Below are 19,065 nucleotides of genomic sequence, written 5' to 3' on the forward strand. Positions count from 1 at the left end.
GAAATTGAGCAAGTGGATTAAGTTGAGCCATTAAAAAGGAGCACGGACTCAAATAAAACAAGCTTAGAACATTGTTCCTCACAGGTTTGCATCTGGCAAAGATGAGTAGAATCAGTCAAGCAGAAAGATAGAAGACAGGAAACTTTCCAATGAAATACAGCACTTTACTGCTTCCTGAACTAGCATACAAGGGACCTAACTGAAAACACATCTACTCTTGTGAGGTGCCTCATGAATTATGTTTCCAGAAAGCAAGCACTGATGGAACAATACAAGGAGCCAGTCAAAGAGGTGGTAAACAGGCTATGCTCCTCGGGAAGGACAAAGGTATGCTAAACGGCCTAAAACAGATAAAGTCAGCAAATAGAAAGAAAGCAAATGTGAGTTACAAAGCCAGCAGAGCGGTAAGCAATGGGCGGAATGCATAACCAGGAAGTTTCCAGAATGTCCACAATATGGGGCATATTCTTTATTTTATCAAACAGCACTGTGTGACAAAGAAAGGGCAGGAATACACCATACTTAACATTGTATGAGGCATTCCTGCCTTTTCTCAGCCCTGGTGCACAATGTGCTGCCTAGCACCAACACAGGCACTCTTGCACCATTGTGCAAGGGTGCCTGCGTTAATAGCAGATTGTTTCTGTGCAGGAAATGGCACATTCCTACAAATAATAGAATCCCCGAGGTATTTTTCTCTTTTTATGTGTGCAGCACACATAGAAAGAGGAACAACAAGGAGAAATAAAGATATTTCTCCTCATTAAACCTCACCTGGGGAGGCACAGCAGTTTTGGTGCATTCCCAGGTCTACCAGTTCTGGTAAATCTGGGTATGCATCAAAATCCATGGGTGTTGCCAAGGAAAACCCATGGAAAACCTCCCTGGGGCAGATTAACGCAACATAGCGATTTGTGCAGAATTGCATTAATCTGGATTTATCAAGCCACTCAAGGCCACGCATCTCAAGAGTTCTGTTGCTTTTGCACCCCGTGGCATGGTGCAAAACGGGGTGCAAAAGCAACGCAAGCCTTGATACATGTGCCTCGAAGTCTTTAGCAACCACTCCGCTGCACTGTCTAGTAGGCATCGGTCTAAAAATGGAGTATCCAGCATTTAGCTCTTTGTGAAACCTGTTTTGAGAATGTTACCCCCACATGCCATGTCCCACTGCAGAGCAACAGTATATGATCAGGGGACAGCACATTTCTGCAGAACAAAATATATGTATTATTGACATCCACTGTTAACAATAACCCAGACGGCCTGACATTCAGCAATATGAACTACTGTGTAATGTTTGTTACAGCAACAGCTAAATTACAGAACACACAATTAAAAAAAGCTAGGAAAAATGCAGTCAGCAAGTCTGTACGGTTCACATGAGAAACAAGCATTAGAGTGAAAGGGCAACAGTTTTAGGGGCAGCTGGACTCATGCATTCAAATTAGGAGGCTTCCAAGCACTGTTGTGGTTTTGTACTTGAATGCGGCACTTCTGCATCTCTACAAAACCCCCAAAGCACCCTCAGGATTTAACCATGTCACACTTCAAAGAGCATATGTGCACAAGCAGGACCGCCATATACACCCACAACTAAAATCAGATGCACAGTTCATAAACAAATTCAAACAAGACAGAAAGTAGGTATGTGTGAGAAAGATAAACCGAGGACCAGCTTTACTAAGCACTTGTGCTGTCCTTGTGTCACGCGAGTCCACGCAAAGCAATGGAAGTGGTGAAGTGTCATTTACAAAGCCACGCAAATTGATTTTTGTGTGGCCTTTCATCACTTTTCACTTGCAAAGTAGCACAATACAGCACCTTGCGTTACCTTGTTTAGGGGAGGCGTAACATGGGTGGAGCATGGGTGTTTCCGTGCATCCACCCATGTGTTTTGCCGCAAACCCAGAATTACTTAAGGCAGTAAACCTGTCTTTGCGCCAAAATGGAGCGCCTACCTGACATTGGTGTACTGTGAAGAAATATCTGTATTTTTCATTGTTACTTCCTCTATGCATGTGGGCAGCTTGCTGCTGGAAAAAGAACAATTAATGGACAGAATGCTGAACAATGTCAAACACACACCCCCAGTACAGTGATCCATTGTTTTTTCACTCACCACGCCACCCGAATATGAACAAAGCCATATGCATATCAGTCTGGACCCTGCTCAAGTTCAGTCCGGACTGCTCACATGGGGAGCAAGGACAAGACTGATCTGCATGTGGCTGGGTCCGAACTGGATTGGCATGGTGAGCAAAAAATCCCAATGAATTTAGGTCTAGATCTTTGTACTGTGGGGTGATTGTTTGACATTGTTCAGCATTCCGTCCACAAATTGTTCTTTTTGCATTTGTCACCCTAAGTGGGACAGGTATGCCTGGACTTTGGTACCGTGCTCGCCATGCCACTGGAGTCAAACTTGCCTGGCTGTTTGACGGGGGGATACCCCGAAACCTGTCCCAGGATGCTTGTTTCTGGTCTGGGGAGGACCTGGCCGTGCAGTTCGGGCGGGATTGTTCCCATGGGGAGCAGGGTCAAGATGGATTTGCATATGGCTGGGTCCAAACCGGAATAGCATGGTAAGCAAAAAAAAATATGAATTTAGGCCCGGATTTCTGTACTGGGGTGAACGTTGGGCATTGTTCAGCATTCTGTCCATCAATCGTTCTGCTGGCTTTCTGCTGCAGCACACATACAAAGAGGAATACACTTCTAAGGATTGCTTTTGTGCTGGAAAGTGTTTGTTCCTGGGGAAAAACTATCTTGACCAGAATGTAGTCATCCTTGAAGCATGTCGCAAGGGTGCCCGCATTGGCACTTGTCTGCCACAAGTGCGGCAGCACAAGGAGCGCGTCATATCTTACTAAATATGGCACATTTCTGCTCTCTTGATTTCATGCCACGCAGTGCAGCAAGTTCTCTTGTTGCACTGCATGAATGTGAAGTAAATCTGGGCCCGAGTGCGCGCCTGCGTGGGGGTTTATAGGTCACTCTGTGTTTGCTTCTAACTCCATGTGTGTGGAGGAGCAGAGGTTTGGTATGTGGATGTTCTTTAAGCAAAGCTATTAACACGTTTGTTTGTGTTACGGAATGATAGCGCAACACATTTTCAAATGTTTTCTAGTTGCTGGCAGGAATTTGTCAATCTAATTGTAGTTAAAGGAGACAAAAGGAAATTTTACGTGCAGACATCCAATCAAAATTTAAATTATTAATTGTATTATGTGTAGGTTATTTATTGGTCTCTGTGGCTTTAACAAAGGAGTGTTTAGTAATCTCTTCCAGTTGAGCTAAAATGGATGTGTGCTGAGCAAAACGAGAGGCATACTACTGCACAAACCCCTCCTGCAACCGCACTGAAATCAGGATCGTGATGTGGACTCTAGTGCTGCGCAGAAAATGGGATCACGATATGGCGGCAGACATTCAGAGGAACATCTGAAGCCCAATACTGGCCGAGAAGCGAGCCATGCGAGTAAGTAATATTACATGAAGATGTGTAACTTGGGCACGGATATATTGGGATATTTGTGGAACAACATTTCGAGCTGGCGATTGAATAGACTGCTAGCAGTTAAAAGTCTGCCTCCAACTATCACAACCGTCCTCCCCTGAGGAAGAGGAGGCTGCTGAAAAGAGACACCCAGGTGAATATCACAGTCTCAACTTCCTTGGTAGCACTGATACAGGAGGAAAGCTTACTGTGTTTTCTACTGCCTGTTCCAATGTCCAAGGCCGACGAGAGGTCTTCGGAGCTGATGTCCCCAAAGCTGAGCTCAGGGGCCGAGTCGTCCTCCCCCGAGGAACTCGCTGTGGATTTCTTATTCGGGGCTGTCTTGACTCGACCAGTAGGAATACAGAGAAGTGGATTTTTCCTCGTAGTACCTAGAATTAAACCATGATCTCAGTGGTGATCAAACTATCTCACTGTGAACTATATATTATACATCATGCCATAAGTTACAGTATCTCTGATTTACATACGGCTAGAAATGAGACTTAAAGGTCACGTCCCACAGGGTGAGGAGATGCTTCAAGGCAAATGTAATTTGTTTATCCCCAACTATAAAACTAGTGCTGCAAGCAGTATTTCATCTACAAGAAGGACTGTATTGATTTTCATAAAAAATACGATTCAAAGTACTGATTTGATCAGAACCACAGAGGTAATTACTAAATGTGATATCCTTCACCACTTCCTCTTCAGGAAAGGTACTGATCCTTTGAAAAGAGCTTGCGACAAAGCCCTGTGCCCTGGAGAAGGTGGATACCCAGTGTAGCTTGTGTCTTGATGCATAGACAGGGTGGCCTACTGCCTCCCCCTTTCCCCCTCCTCACCACCCCAATTCTGCACCTAAAGTAAGAAACAAAGTCAACAAAGGGCTGCAATCTGAAGAGGTCTCTCTGCAAATGAATTAAAGCATGCATACCGGTTGTATGCCGATACCCTAGAGTAGCCACAGTTTAACTCACTGTAGCATAGGTTCATTAAGAGTCTTTGTGGCATTTTATACCATCCTTTATGACACCTGTTGCCTCACACCCAGAAAGAGATGGGATATCTATGCCACCTTGAATTAAACAATCACTTTTTTTAAAGCCATCATCATCAAAATCTTTATTGGGCCTGATTGGGAATAGACCATTAAAGTACATAAAAAGCCAACATGCTTTACTTCTATCAAAGGTTACGAGTCACTGCATTTATCCATTTACAACCAGTTTGTGTTTTGTTCCAGTGTCATTACTGGTACACTGACGTTCACTAGCATTGAGTGTGACTTTATCTGGTGCACCTAACCTATTGCTTCTTTCTATTGGTGCACTACAACAGAGGGTCAGTTTGAGGCGCATTAGTGTTCAAAGAAACCTTCTATATACATGTATATTCTCTCTGTTCTTCCACGCTTACTGATTTACAATCAGATATTAGTGATTTAAAATGATCCTCGGAATAATACGATGAGAATTATAGAGTAAAATGTGTGTGAGGCAGTGAACTCGATAGAATAGTGCAAGGGATCAGACACCAAGTACTATTCTCCACAATTCTTCAGTGTGCCCGCAGAACAAAGGAGACTAAGGCGGGTCGCATGCAGTCATGCCAGAAGATTTCACATTGATCCTCCTTCTGATGATGAGGATAACTTACAGCGCAGAGCCTGCCATTCGATTAGCAGTGGAGTACTTGCAATCCTCAGGGGAGACTTTCCAAATAGTTCCAAATTTCTATCACAGACCAGAGTCTGATTCGGCTTGTGAAGATGTGCTTTTAATGACGCGAATGAGTGCGCTGCGAGGTGAACATGTTAAGTGAGCTGGCAGCATCTAAATAGCACATTTTAAGAATGAAATGGGAACAAAGAACTAAATTGCGTAAGCATCTTCTAGGTCACTAGGCATTTCAGTAACCCGCCAGATATCTACACATGTAAGCCAATTTATGTGGTAACAAATGCTTTTTGGTTGCATAATAGCAAGAGAACTGTAATACACAGAAGGTAACAGTGGTTCACTTAGTTATATACACAATATTCCTCTGTATTCATGTCCTGATGATGACCTATTATTTAACCCAAGGTGTTGAAACTATGTTGACAGCATTGCATTCGCTTGATCTTGACTTTTCAATAGTTTGGTTCTCGTTGTTCTATTATCATTTGCTACCTTTGTACATACACACTTTTCTCTTTATTTTTTGCTGCTGTGTCATCGCCACAAGTACAAATTGCATGTTTTTGGATTAAACAGAGTGTCATACTGTCATGGTTAATCACACTGCCTCTGCCTGTAATTACCTTAAATGTTTTTGGATTAAGTACTGTCCATCAAACAAGAATACTGTGTGACGGATACCCAAGAGAATCAATGTTCGTATTAGACAGACGATCATATGCTTGGCTGTGCTGGAGTTCTATCTTAATGTGTGCTGCTGTATGATAGAGCATGATGTGGCCTGGTGGAGAGAGCTGTTGTAAGCAACATGTGGAATATCTGTGCAGTGTTGGCTCTAGCTGGCCATATTCTGTCTCTGTGCTGGTGGTTGTTTTCCCTGTTGTGTAATTAGAATAGGATATCACGTGGACAGTGATAACCAAGTACATTACATACCTGTGATGTGTTTGAATGTTCTGCCTAATGTGTAGGTATAGATGTTGTGCTGATGGTGTAAATTTGATATGTGAGCAGCGTGATAACTCATTACATGCAGTTGTGATGGTGTGCTGAATGCACATGCAGTGTACCATCTATCATATCCTGTTTGTATCTGCTTCAGCGGTCAGTGCAGTGAGAGCTCCAGGACATTTGTGTGCAGGTATGTAAGAGCAGTGTTGGATCTCTGTGGTATGTTGTGCATCAGGGGTCCGCTTGGAGGCTTGGTTATCCAGTGGGAGCAAGGCAGGCAGTATTTCAGGATTTCATTACTTAGCTGAGATGGTTACCACTATGCTATGAAGTACCTTGATAGGAAACTGTTGCAGGCATTTACACCAGTATCTTGAGGCATCTTATTGTCCATGCACTGTGTAGGATGCTGGCTCTTTAAAGAATGAACCAAAAAAGTGGTACACTTTGTAAAGAGTCCAGGCAAACCACAAAGGAATTACAGCAGCACAAATGACACCCTAAATGCTGTCTTTTGTGTTAGTGTGGGCAAGCACTTAGTCATATCAGATGGTAGTGCTAAAACAAAGGGAGTAAATTAGAGACACTCAAAGAAAACCAATACCAGCTTTTAAAAAGAACACATTTTTATATAAATGTAGATACCAAGATCATTGGAATCGGTAAGTACTTTTTGAGATATGAATTTTTACAATTTTCAGAAATGGACAGGGCATTTTCTGGATCGGCAATGTTATCCTATGGAGGAAAAACATGTATTGCATTTGGACACTTGTGAGCGACTTACGGGACTGTTCTTCTGGCCTTGAGACGAGCATGAGGGAAGGTCCATGGCCACACCAACAGATCACCTCTGGAGACTCTGGGGCGTCCGGATGAAGAGGTGCGTCAACGCGTCATTCACTTCAATGGGAGAAAGGTCCGGTCAGAAAGAGGCTACAAGTAGGGACAGGGGGAATAGTCCGGGGGATCCCATAGAGGGAGCTAGACCCTTGAGATCCTCGGGCACACAGAGACACCCTTGGTCCACTTCTCCTCGTGCAGTGGAGCTCAGGTGCAGTGGTGTCAGCTTCCGGTGCAGGAGTCTAGCGGTTCGATGTGGCCTGCAGAAAGAGGCTGCAGGCGGCGACTGGAAGTTCAGTCTGGACAAACCCAAGACTGGGTGGCACCATCACCTCCCTTGGGCTCTGGGGCGCAGGTGCATAGGTGCTTTGAGATGTTGGGGCGGCAGTCACAAACTCACTTTTGGTCTTGGTTTCTGCTGCAGAGGACCAAACAGGTCAGATGGGGCACCCTCAACGTGGGTCTCACTGTCCCTGAAGTTCTTCGAAATGCAGGTTGATCTTCCTCGGCATTGATGTATGGTCTGGGTAGAACAAGCCGTGGCTGCTGCAAGGGGTCCAGTACCTCATGGATTGGTACTGTGCAGCTCCGGTTGGTCCTGGCTTCCCCATACTTGGAGTGAGGACGAATGTGACCTGTGGGAACGCTGCTACCTCTTCCTGAGCAGTTGCGCAGTCGGAAGTCCCCTTAGGTGGCAGGTCGGTGTACCGGGTCTTCCTTCTTTGGTGTCTGCGGTTGCAGGGAAGTAGCACCTCCACTGCAAGAGATGTCTGCACAGTGGCAGGATGAATCAGTTGCTCCATGAAGGGGCCAAGTCAGTCGTGTTCCTCAGTTCGCGGGCCAGCAGTCGTCTTCTTCTACTCCTCCTTTTGTGTCCAATGAAATCTGAAGTCCTGCTATCTGGTGGTCCCCTAAAGTTTCGATTTTTAGCGGTGTTAAGGGGTTTGAGGGGTAGTAGGCAATGGGCTACTTACCCCTGGGGTCACTATGCTCCCTATATGACCACTTCCTGTAGGAAGAGGGCATAACCCTGTCCCAGAGTCCCTAAGTGTGCCAGCACAATGAAGGTCACTTCTGAAAAGTCGTACCCACATCAGGTTAGGCCACCTTAGGGGTGGTGCTAGCCTGGGGGTGGGCATGCCTACCTGACTAGCAAATTTTCCCACCTGTCCAGGTGCCAAAGGACTACGGACAAAGGGGGTCGGCTTCGTCTCCTGTGAGGGGAGCCAGATTTGCATTTCAAAGGCAGCTATTTATTTGAAGCTTGCCGGCCTAGGAAGGCTAATCAGCAGGATTTGTTCCTGACCTCCTGAAAGCAAAAGGCTCTCACCCAGGAGGTCAGAAACTTGTGTCGGTGACAGGCAGGCAGGCAGAAACTGGTCAGAAAACACACCAGAGGCTGGTAGGTTTTCAGGGGGTACCTCTATGGTGCCCTCTGGGTGCATGTATTAATAAATCCAACACTGGAATCAGGGTGGGTTTATTAATAAAAGATGTTTGATACCAAACACCATATGTTTCAGTGAAGCCATTATGCAGATGGGAAACTCGTTTTGACTGGTACATACCTTCGGATAGCTTCCCTGGTTACTTGCAATGTCTAGGATTGAACTAGACATTCCAGGGGCATATCTGCTCATGCAGATATATCCTCATGTACAATATAATGCACCTTACTTTAGGGCTCAAAGGCCTGCTGTAGGAGTGACTTCCATATATTAGATGCAGTGACTTTGGCATGGCACACAGGGGTGTGTTTCATGTTGTGTTTTCACTCATGGTTTGCACCATGTCACTCAGCCTGCACTGGCAGTCGGTTTGGTATTTATATGTGGATCCCTTAGTGTGGCATAAGCTATGCTGCAGCCCTTAGGGACCCTCATTAGTACCCCTGTGCTAGGTACATGGAGCACCATTTACTAGGAACTTACAGGGGAGCTAAACTCCTTAGCCAGTTGTAGCATAATTAGATTTTACCTTGTTTTAGGGAAGGAGCACTGGCACCGACGTCTGGTTAGCCTGCCTCAGTGTCAGTCTAAAATCAACATCTAGTAGCTAAGAAGGGGGTGACTGCAACAAAAGCCCAATTCCCTACACACCGCATAACACTTTTGCTTTTTATTTAAATATAACACATCAGAGGACATGAAATGTAGTATACACGGTTCATATTAAGTTGCATTGTTCTCACCAATTGAGTACTGCACATCGCCCACATTCTGAGTCTGGGTGCGCTTTCGTACGTTTCTAGGAATCGCCTGGAGTCAAGGAGGTCTGGTAAATTGTGACTGTTTAGTTACGATCTGTTAGTACATTGCATTGGTCAGACAGGGTTCTGAAGCCCAAAAACCAGTTTGATTCTTGTTAGCACAGTACTATAAAGATTAGAACCATATGAAAGTATATGATGGTGTAAGTGATCCCTAGCGCTGCTGCCATTCACAACACATTGATTGTGTGCTGCTGGTACTCACGGCTTCTCTCCTTCTTGGTGGCTGGGTGCCGCAGGCTGTCTTGAGCGTGAAGTTTCTGTATTTCGTCTTTGATGTTGGATATTGTGATCCTGCAGAGTAAATGAAATGTGTTATAGTCGGTTTGTTGTCTGTTGCACAATCTCTTGATAGGAACTGCATCATGCAGAAATCCTGTGGTGCAGCTAAGAGGCACTAGTTGTGGGTTGTGTATGCGAATGAGAGTCTTGGTAAAAGGGACAATGAGTACAACAGACTGTATATCATTGTGTTCTGTATTCTGAGTATTTTTCTTAGCATCCACACATAGTGCACCATGATATAAACATTTTGTCAGCGGCTGTCTGCATGACTTGTGTGCGCGCAAGATGGAGTGAGTGTGTGTGAGCACGCATGCTCACAGAAAGAATGTTTTAGGAATATGGTGAAATGAATAATTGTTGATTTTATATGTTAAGTCTGACTGAAAACAGCTGGAGTGGGGAAAGCTAAGAAAACTAGCTTAGAAAAGTCAAGTAAAGGGACTGAGCCTGAAGACTCGATGATACTATGCCAATTCCTCCCAAGAAGACCCTTCATGGCAGGAGCCTCAAGGCAGAGTTCTATTTAAGTAAACCTACCAGGGACCTTCGTTATGCTGGTCATTGAATCCTCATGGGTACTAGATTACCAATCCCTACAACAGTTTGGCACTGTAATATGAGAGATGTACCCCTTGCCATAGGATAGTGGGCACTCAGAAGAGTTCTAAATTAAGAGGCATTATTGAAAAGTACATCCGATATCCAGCTTAAGAGATCTAACAGAATGACAGGGAGAATGGATGTCGTGTGGGGTGTAGTTTTTGCGTTTTAAACATTTAGTTCCCAGATACCTAAAAATGGTGTAGGATAGTGGTTTGATTTAATTTCTTTCATGCAAAGTAGTTATGAAAGAAGTTGAGCTTTCCTACAAGAGCTGGCATAGTTTAGAGAACATCTCAGATCTGTTGCCTGGTTAACCGAAGGTGTCTAAGAGACACCACACGAAAGCGGTAAAAAAGATGAAAATAAGTAAAACCAAGGCTAGAAAGCCTATGTACTGCCATTATTAATACTCACAACAAGTAAACCAAAGGATTGGAAGAGGAAAGAATGATATGACTCACGATTTTACACATGCCTACATTCTAGAAGTACAAGACAAGTAGAAGCTTGTACATGGAATCTTCTGGTATTTCTGTAGGGCTGTAATGCAACAAATGCTGACAGTGCGTGCACAAAGATGTTGACAAAAGGTAGCATCACAGGAATAAACAGGCTAAGGGCCAGATTTATTAAAAAGGGAGAGAGCAGGAATCTGCTATATTTACTGAGATATCACGCATTCTTGCTCTCTCCCTATGCTTGCCTTGTGTCAACACAGGCCTGCTTGTGCCATGGTGGATTGTTTTTGTGCAGGAAGAGACACCTTGCTGCACAAATACAATCCTTTGAGGCATTTGTGATTGCCTTTGAGAAATAACAAAAAGAAATACAGATATTTCTCCTTGTGGCACCTCTGTTGAGATGGTGTAGCATTTTGGTGCAGTCCAGGTTTACTACTCTTAGTAAATTAGGGAATGTGCCAAAATCCATGGGTGGATGCGTGGGAATACCTTACCAATGCAGAGTAACGCAAGGCAGCGACTTGCACTGCCTTGCCTTACTCCAGATTTACTAGGCCATGCAGAGCCACACAAGGTGGCTCTGCATGCCTCAGTAAATCCGACTTAAGCCTTTGCGTGACGCAAGGGCTTGATAAATCTGGCCCCAAGTGTTTACAGGCAACTAATTATCTGACGCTCTGAAAACAAGCTTTTTGTATGTTGCAATAAGCAGAGTACAGCAATAGACTTATTTAAAATTTAAAAAAAACTACTGTGTGTAGACTAGGGCCAAGATATACTAATGCTATGAGTCGGGTTTGCATTACTTTTTTACAGTAAACCTGAAGTAAAGTTTTAAGGTGGGATTTATTAACGCACATCTTGAATTTATATTGGGCAACATCCTAAAGTTGTGCAATGCTCTACCCCTTGCATTACTTTGCGTCAATTGGGTGTTCCATGGCGGTGCATGGGTGGTCCTGTGAAACCACCCATGAGTTTTGACCCAAATAATTATCTGCAAAGAATCGTAGACAATGGATTTGCACCAAAATCCTACTCCTCCTTGAGGAAGGTGGACCGAAGAGAAATATTTTCACTTCGCATTTTTGTCACTTTGCATGTGTGCTGCATTGTACATCACACATACAAAAGGGAAAAACCTTAAAGCATAGTTTTTTTATTGAAACAGAATCCTTTCAGTACAAAACCTATGCTTTAGAGAATACATACACTCTTGAACCATGGCGCAAGGGTGTCTGCGTTGGTGCATGACATAACATGTGTATTTGTAAAGCGCATGTTCACCCAGAAGGGTATCTTGGCGCTGAATAATAGATGTTAATTGTTACCCAACTCATTGGTACTCATTTTATCGACCTCAGAAGGATGAAAGGCTGAGTGGGCCCACCAGCATTTGAACCTGTCACCATGAGGTCGCACACAGGCCCCTACAGTGGACCCATTAGTCCACTAAGCCACCAGATTTGGCTGCCAAAAGTGCACCAGTGCAGGGGGAGAGCAGATTAGAGCCACATCTTAGTAGATACAGTGCTGTCCTGCTCTCTCTTTCATGCAACGCAGTAACTGTTATTGCCGTGCTGTGTAGCGTGAATTATGGCCCTTGGTGTGACAACTGCTTCCTGGATGGGCAGGAGTCCTAAAGCTCAACAGGATCGTCTCACGTTCAAGTGGTTGGGGAGATGCCTTCAACCAACTCACTTCAAAAGATCAAAGACCGACCCGGATGCTCAGTCTTCCTCGTGCCCCTTGCAAGGAGCTTGGTTCGAGATATTCTGCGCCTCCTTTTAAAGGGAGGCCATCCAGGTTCTTTGAAGTAGGGCCTTCCCAACATTCACTCAGCTTCAGTGACTGGTCTTAAAAACCATTTACCCACCTCTACCTCCTCTCTGATGATCAGACTGTGGGAGCTTCTAGGGAAACCATCAGCAGGCCCAGATTAAGAGGAAGTGTCAGAGATCTTGTTATTGGGCCTTATACAAGTTTACAAACTCTCTGGCCTTCTCTGAAGAGTCAGGTATCCAAGCAGATACCAGTGGCCCAATTTCATGGCCAGCGGGGCCTACAGACACGTCGGAGAAATCTTTAACCACCACTACCTAGATCATTCAATATCCTTTGACTGGTTATATACATCTGAAATACGTTTCCCACTGCCCTTTTGAACCAATGGCTCCTGTGACATGAAGCTTCCTTCATGCAAACATCCTTTCTAATGGCATCTGCAAAGCTGTAAGGAAGGTTCTCCCTCAGTATTCCTCCCATTCCATCAAGCTTCCTCAAGTAAGAATCGGCTGCAGGACGTTCCTATCAGACATGCACTTGTAGGTGTTGTGTCAAGCCAGAACCAGCTTTTCTTCGACTCTTTATTTCTCACAGAGAAACAGGATTCCAATGCATCATAATGAGACCGTTACAGGATACAGAATACACAGAAATAACAAACATACATAACACCAGGGTAGTCCCGAAGAGAGCAAGGGCTAGTCCAAGAGTCTAATGATTACCTGCTGCATCTGTGAATGCTATTTCCTCCAGAACCCAACTCATCCCATCGAGTGTCTAAGCACATTCCGCCTAAGACAAGGCAACTGCATTGCATTTTTCCAAAAGTTTGCCATGTGATACATGCTGGACACATTCTGCAAGCATTACAGCCTTAATGCGTAATCTTGAAGCGATACATAACTTCTATGTGAGCCTTTGAGGAAACTGTTCTAGTATGCCCGTGGCTGCCTCGGCCTGTTTTATCCTTTACCCCATTTCAGATGTCTTACAATGGACTATAAAGAAAATCTGGGAACAGGACAGAGAGAAGTAGAATTCCAATTATCCTTTCACCATTGGTTAAAACACCCACACCAATTGACTCTGTTTTTGATTATAGAAAAAAGAACTGTTGAGGATGCACAGTCACATGGGAAATGTTCTACGTCTGCATGCGGTCATTGGTACGCAAGCCTTTGTAAGAACAACTTTGAAAATCAGATATTCACTCCTGTCAGAGTAAACAAAGGTAACTTTATCCTTGAATCCTATATTAAAAGAAGTAATGCAGGTTTGTTGTGCCTACACATAGTTAAGGAAGCCAAAAACATATTGATTTAAATATCTCTTCTAGTAAAAACTATTATCTCAGATGTGGGCAGGCCCCAGTACGTTTATCTTGATTTCAGAAGGATATAATCCTCTTCCAATGTTTTGTGGGTGCATGTCTGCAGTTCAGACTTCGGTATGAAAGTAGTTTTTCTGTCCAGTTCCAAAAACCTGGAACAGGAACGAGTCCAAAAGCATATTCTAATTACAACCCTCAATGATGTACCTACCTCCGATAATGGGTAGCCAAAGTACACCTTATGCAATACTGAAGAATCTCAAAGGCCGTAAATCATGTATGAAACTTCATTTTTCAGACCAATGAACACCGGTGACAGGTGGGAGAGTCAGGTGGATGTTGCTGATGGTTTAGTCAGCAATGATCCTGCCTTTGGGGAAAAGAAGAACTCGCAAGCAATTTACAACTGAAGGAGAAATGAGAGGACTCACTGTTTTGCTTCTTTTTGTCGCAATGAAGGAGGCAGCTCTTGGTGTCGGTGAAGGAGGTGATATCCCTATGAGCTATGGCGGAAGGCGGCTATGGGAATAGTCTGTCCCACACCCTTCTGGCATTGAGTTTTGGGGTTATATCATCTTCACTGCCCCCTAAAATTAAAACACTCACATGCTGCCCTCCATGTTCAATAGAATAAAGAAGTTGGGACAGGTGGCCCACAACTCACACACAGGTAAATGGTGTGCAGGGTAAACTTTGAACTCCTGCTACCAGTGCTGTACCTGATCAGTTCGGAGAACCTGGCTCAACAGCTCCTGTTCTGCGTGTGTGAAACTTGCACATCTGTTGTCTGCTTACGCGCTTCTCCAGCTGCCTGTGTTTTAACGGGAAACTTGCACAACCTGTCAGTGCTGTTCCAGTTATATGCTGGCGAAGCTTTTAAATATGCGGTATATGCTTGCCATATTTGCTATGTTTGTGTGAGGAAAGCTTGTACTTCAGCTGTACAAGCTCTTGCCGTTCTATGTATGAGAGGAAAACATGTACTACTGCTCTCGCTGGGAGAGAAGGCTGTGCTGCTGCTTCCATGAGTAACCTTTCCTCTATGTGAGGGGAGAATACACTGCTGCTGCCTATGCTGTACTTGCTCTGTATGTGGACAAAGCATGCACTGAACATCATTTTCTGCTAACATTTCTTGACACCTTTGCTCCTTTTCTTTGCTAGCAATATGAAAGCATCGGAACTAACCACTAGGGAAGGCGCAGCCCTTTTTTCATCTTTTTCTGTCAAGAGGAGTTAATAACAAAAACGTTTAAAGACACATAACCTCATCACAAGTGCCCTGGTAATCCACCTTTTAACTCTAGCCCTCAGAGTTACCAAAGGGGGAGGTGGCTCTCGGGTTGTGAGGATGTCTGGGGATTGTGAGTGATATGATGAATTACCAGAGCAGGAGGTAAGGCACCGTACACCCTCCTATGGAAACACAACAAACACATATGTATGGCAGCTGTAGAGAGAATACAGTATCCAGTATTACTACCCTGAAACAGACTTACAGAAGGCCAAGTAGGACAATCACAGAATTCCTGTGCGAGTGCAAAGGAAAGGTCATGTCATCCTTATGAAAGAGGAAGCCTCACACACAAAATTGTGTCATGCTTCATCATCAGCAACCTCTCCCCACCCCAGTAGGACAGTACCACCAGGGCGGACTCAACCTCCTGTTGGACTCCGGGCAGGAAGGAGTTCCTAGATATAAAACTACTGCATAAAGGAGGGATCCAGATCAGTGAATTAAAAATACCTTACGTTCCTGGGCAGTTTACCTTTATTAGTGGGAATGATACGCAAGATTAGAAACAAATGGGACATTTGTTGAGGACAATGGCTCACACAGTCTCAGTAGCTAGGCCATCATGTTTCTGCTCACATTAGAAGCCCACATTGGTCTGAGGCATTCTTCAGAGCCAGAGATCCCTAACAACCTCCTAAGGGCCACTACGCCTAGGATTTTTTTGATGCGGGAAGAAAAAGAAAACTTTAAGAAAAACAGTAATGCACTCGGGTGAGTCCTACCTGAGGAAAAACAAGCTATTAGCCTAATGTACAAGGAGAAACAACTTCCCTAATGAAGGACTTAAAATTATCAGTGACGTGGACATACAGGTGACACCGCAATGCACGCCAATGCACTCATAGCACTCGTGATCTGTGTAAAAAAAAACACATGCAAAAGGGCACGCATGCACTCTGCACAATATTGTGATAAAACTAAAGTTCAAGAAGTTGATATGCTGTAGTCGCTTCTAATCATTAACAAGTAGGAGCAAAGGGGCTCTCTTATCCTAAACTTAGATGATACCGGCTTCCTGGTCAGGTAGCGGGATGATGTCCTTTGTAGTCAGAAACTGATAAATTTGACGTAAAATAAAATATCAATTGCTAAGCGAACACACAAGTTCGTTTCAACTAGACACATAGGTTCCCTATTACCCAGGGATACACTTGCACAGGTTCTAGCCCGTGCATGCATATTATTCCATGTCATCTTGATTATATGCTGGGAGATCTGTGTAGGACAAGTAACAATGTTTAGAATGACTCGCTGATGTAACTGGATGAGACGGCAGAGGACTTATCATCCAATGTCTCATGATGGCTAGGACGAGACAGTGAAGCCGCTCATGGTCCCTGCTGCGGTCCACCAGAGATTTGTATGACTCTGTTGATAGGGACAGAAGGAGCGGTGATATTGTCATGCACGTTATTCATCCAACAAAAAGGGGGGGGGGTGGGGGGTGGGGGGTGATGGAAGAGAAAAATGCACCCAATACGGCGGTTTTGTAAAATAATACTTTGTATGTGCGTATTCATGTCACAAGTTGTACAATTATCTAAATAGCAAGCTTGTAGTGAGCTCAGAAGCATAGCTGTGATGGAATCCTGAAGATGGGCCACCAAAAATATTACACATGCGGCCAACATTCATCCAGGTGCTGATTGTTACATCTATAGCCCCGGGATCAAGACACCACACTAAGCACACACACAGCACAAAATTGCAGTGCTTTTGTTAGTGTTTGTACAATAGCGTATCAGAAATATTTGTAATGACTGCAGGTGAGGTCCGCATTGTTTGCACTCTCAACACATACTTGAGTTGGTTTTATATGTATACGCCCTTCAGTCCCTCACCAATGGTAACAATGTCCCCGGCTCTGGTAAACAGTCTAAAGTTACAAAATATGCATACATATACACACACCCCCATTAGGGTTACAGCACCCACTTACTTTGTCAAACGCAACATCGTGTCTAGGCACCTAAATTTAGGCCCCTGTCCGCCGCTGGTTCAAAGGGGCGGTCGGTGGGCGGCCCCTCTTAAGGGATGGCTGCCTCTCAATGCCTGTACGGGCTTGCGCTGATGGGCGTAAGTTGCAGGATCAATGGGCCTCCACGGTTGAGAATTCTAGAAATTGTAGTCCCAGACAGTGCTCGGTTATATGAACAAGGGGTAATAATGATACCATGCTTGTGTCAGGAAGGTATGGAAGCACCCCACGCCATTATACATATGGTTACTACTCCAGCCTTCAGTTTGTAATTATATGGTGGAACCAAAGGTAATCATAGTAGATAATTGAATGTGTGTAATTAAATAAGCAAAGTAGGAAGGAAAGCAACAGCCTCCAATGCTGTAAAGCATTAAGGCTATTTTTAAATCATCAGTGTCCAACTCATATGACTGTCACAGGCACTAGGAAAGATCCTGACGGCGCCATTGTGGCATTAATAGGCATCTGGTAGTGACTGCCCAGGTGTATGATTTTGAGAGAAAGATAATAGTCAGTGTGGAGGTGGTGTCCAAGGTGATAAGACATATACATAAGCCATCCAGATACTAACAAGTGCAGGGGGACATTTATGTCCTCAGGCTACCCCATGGAATCAGCCCATGGCGGTCAGTCCGAAGCCTGTAAATCCATCGCTGTTCAAAAAGAAACAGAGGTCCAGTCATGTTTGCACAGGACTTAAGTTTCTCAAGCACACACCACTCCATCTCATTCTCCCCATGACCACTCTCTATGTAGTGCCTCATGAGTTTTGTTGCATCACGTCTACACCGGATAGTGCTCTGGAATGTTCAGTAATGAGAGTGCTTACACTCCTTGTGGTCATGCCAATGTGCATTTAGTTGCATGGGCATCCGACCATGTAGAGTTGTGGAATTGCAGTTGGTCAAGCATGGTGTCCTTAGACCTAGGTCCAAGTCTTTCAGCCTTTTGGTGAGGGGGCTCTACTTGTTCATCGAGAGTATTTCATATCCGTATACTTTGTTCTACCAGGGCCCTCCCCTAATGTTTTTGCTGCCTTCATTGGTGGTCTGTGCCTCTGATGATTGGAAGGTCCTGCCTGGGAAGTAAAAATGGACCATGTTCTGCAAGTAGGCTGGGCCACTGTTGTAGAATGCTATTTGCCCTGTGTGTAAGACATTACACCTAATTCTAGAGGCCACTGGAAGCCAATGGAGTATTTTCAGTCCAGGGGTGATGTGGTCTTGTTGATGCAGATTTGGGAGTTAACACTGTCTGGATTTCTTCTCGAGTTTCCAAACAGATGTTAGTGGCAAAGATTAAAAAGGTAAGTTTGTCAGGGTGATGTTTGACTTGAGGCTGTAGTAAGAGTCACAAAACAAAGTTTCCGAACAGCACTTGTGAAATACTTCTGAAGCTTATTTTATTCTTTTCAACTGAAGGTTCTCTGGGAAGCGGAGTGGATTTCTTCCAAGATCTGGTAATGCGTTCTCCTCTGTGTCAGCTCTTTCCTTCTTGAGGGACTTGACAGTTTTGATGCAGATTTTGTACAAGAGGAGTTACTGTAAGAAAGTGGCTCTGTATATACTGTTCCCAAATAGGTACAGTGTGCACAGAGTCCACAGTCCCCAGAGGTTTGGCAGAGGCTAAAGGTCGATATAACCTTACCCTCTAAAGTGGTAGCTTGGTTGAGCAGTAAGGCAGTATCAGAGAACAGTGCAAAGCATTTGTTGTACACACTCAGTCAGCAAATGGTCTCACACACTCAAGAACTGAACTCTAGGCTAATGGTTTATATATAAAAATATATAGTTTTATTTTAGAACCAACGATAGGTATCAAAATATACTTTCTCAGAATGAGATGCTTTAGATAAATACTTTCAATAAGCACTAGACTTTTGAATGCAATAGTTACAGTTGTTGCAATTAGCAACACAATTCAAACACAATCATAACATTGAGCTCAATGGGACTTTTTAAGTAAATGCAATTTTAGTTACTTTACGAATGATTTTCTTACTCAGGGTTGGATCCTGGATTCAACCCTGGTGCATTTCCTGTAAACAGTTGAAAGAAATCGTTTTTGTTACACAGGCGA

The 19,065-nt window shown here is 44.1% G+C and overlaps 1 protein-coding gene across 7 annotated transcripts in view; it reads right to left on the reverse strand.

Moving 5' to 3' along the window:
- The window catches only part of LOC146835261 (uncharacterized), a 339,148-nt gene that overhangs the window by 17,245 nt on the left and 302,838 nt on the right, over positions 1-19,065 (reverse strand). For all 7 annotated transcript variants that reach the window (XM_085602842.1, XM_085602839.1, XM_085602841.1 and 4 more), the window contains exons 10-11: positions 9,450-9,538; positions 3,709-3,891 (exon numbers count right to left, since the gene is read on the reverse strand). In XM_085602842.1, the coding sequence (XP_085458968.1) occupies positions 3,709-3,891; positions 9,450-9,538 (272 nt within the window). The remainder of the gene's footprint in view (positions 1-3,708; positions 3,892-9,449; positions 9,539-19,065) is intronic.

The sequence above is a fragment of the Triturus cristatus genome, chromosome 4_2 (genome assembly GCF_964204655.1).
Source record: "Triturus cristatus chromosome 4_2, aTriCri1.1, whole genome shotgun sequence".
NCBI classification, from domain to species: domain Eukaryota; kingdom Metazoa; phylum Chordata; class Amphibia; order Caudata; family Salamandridae; genus Triturus; species Triturus cristatus.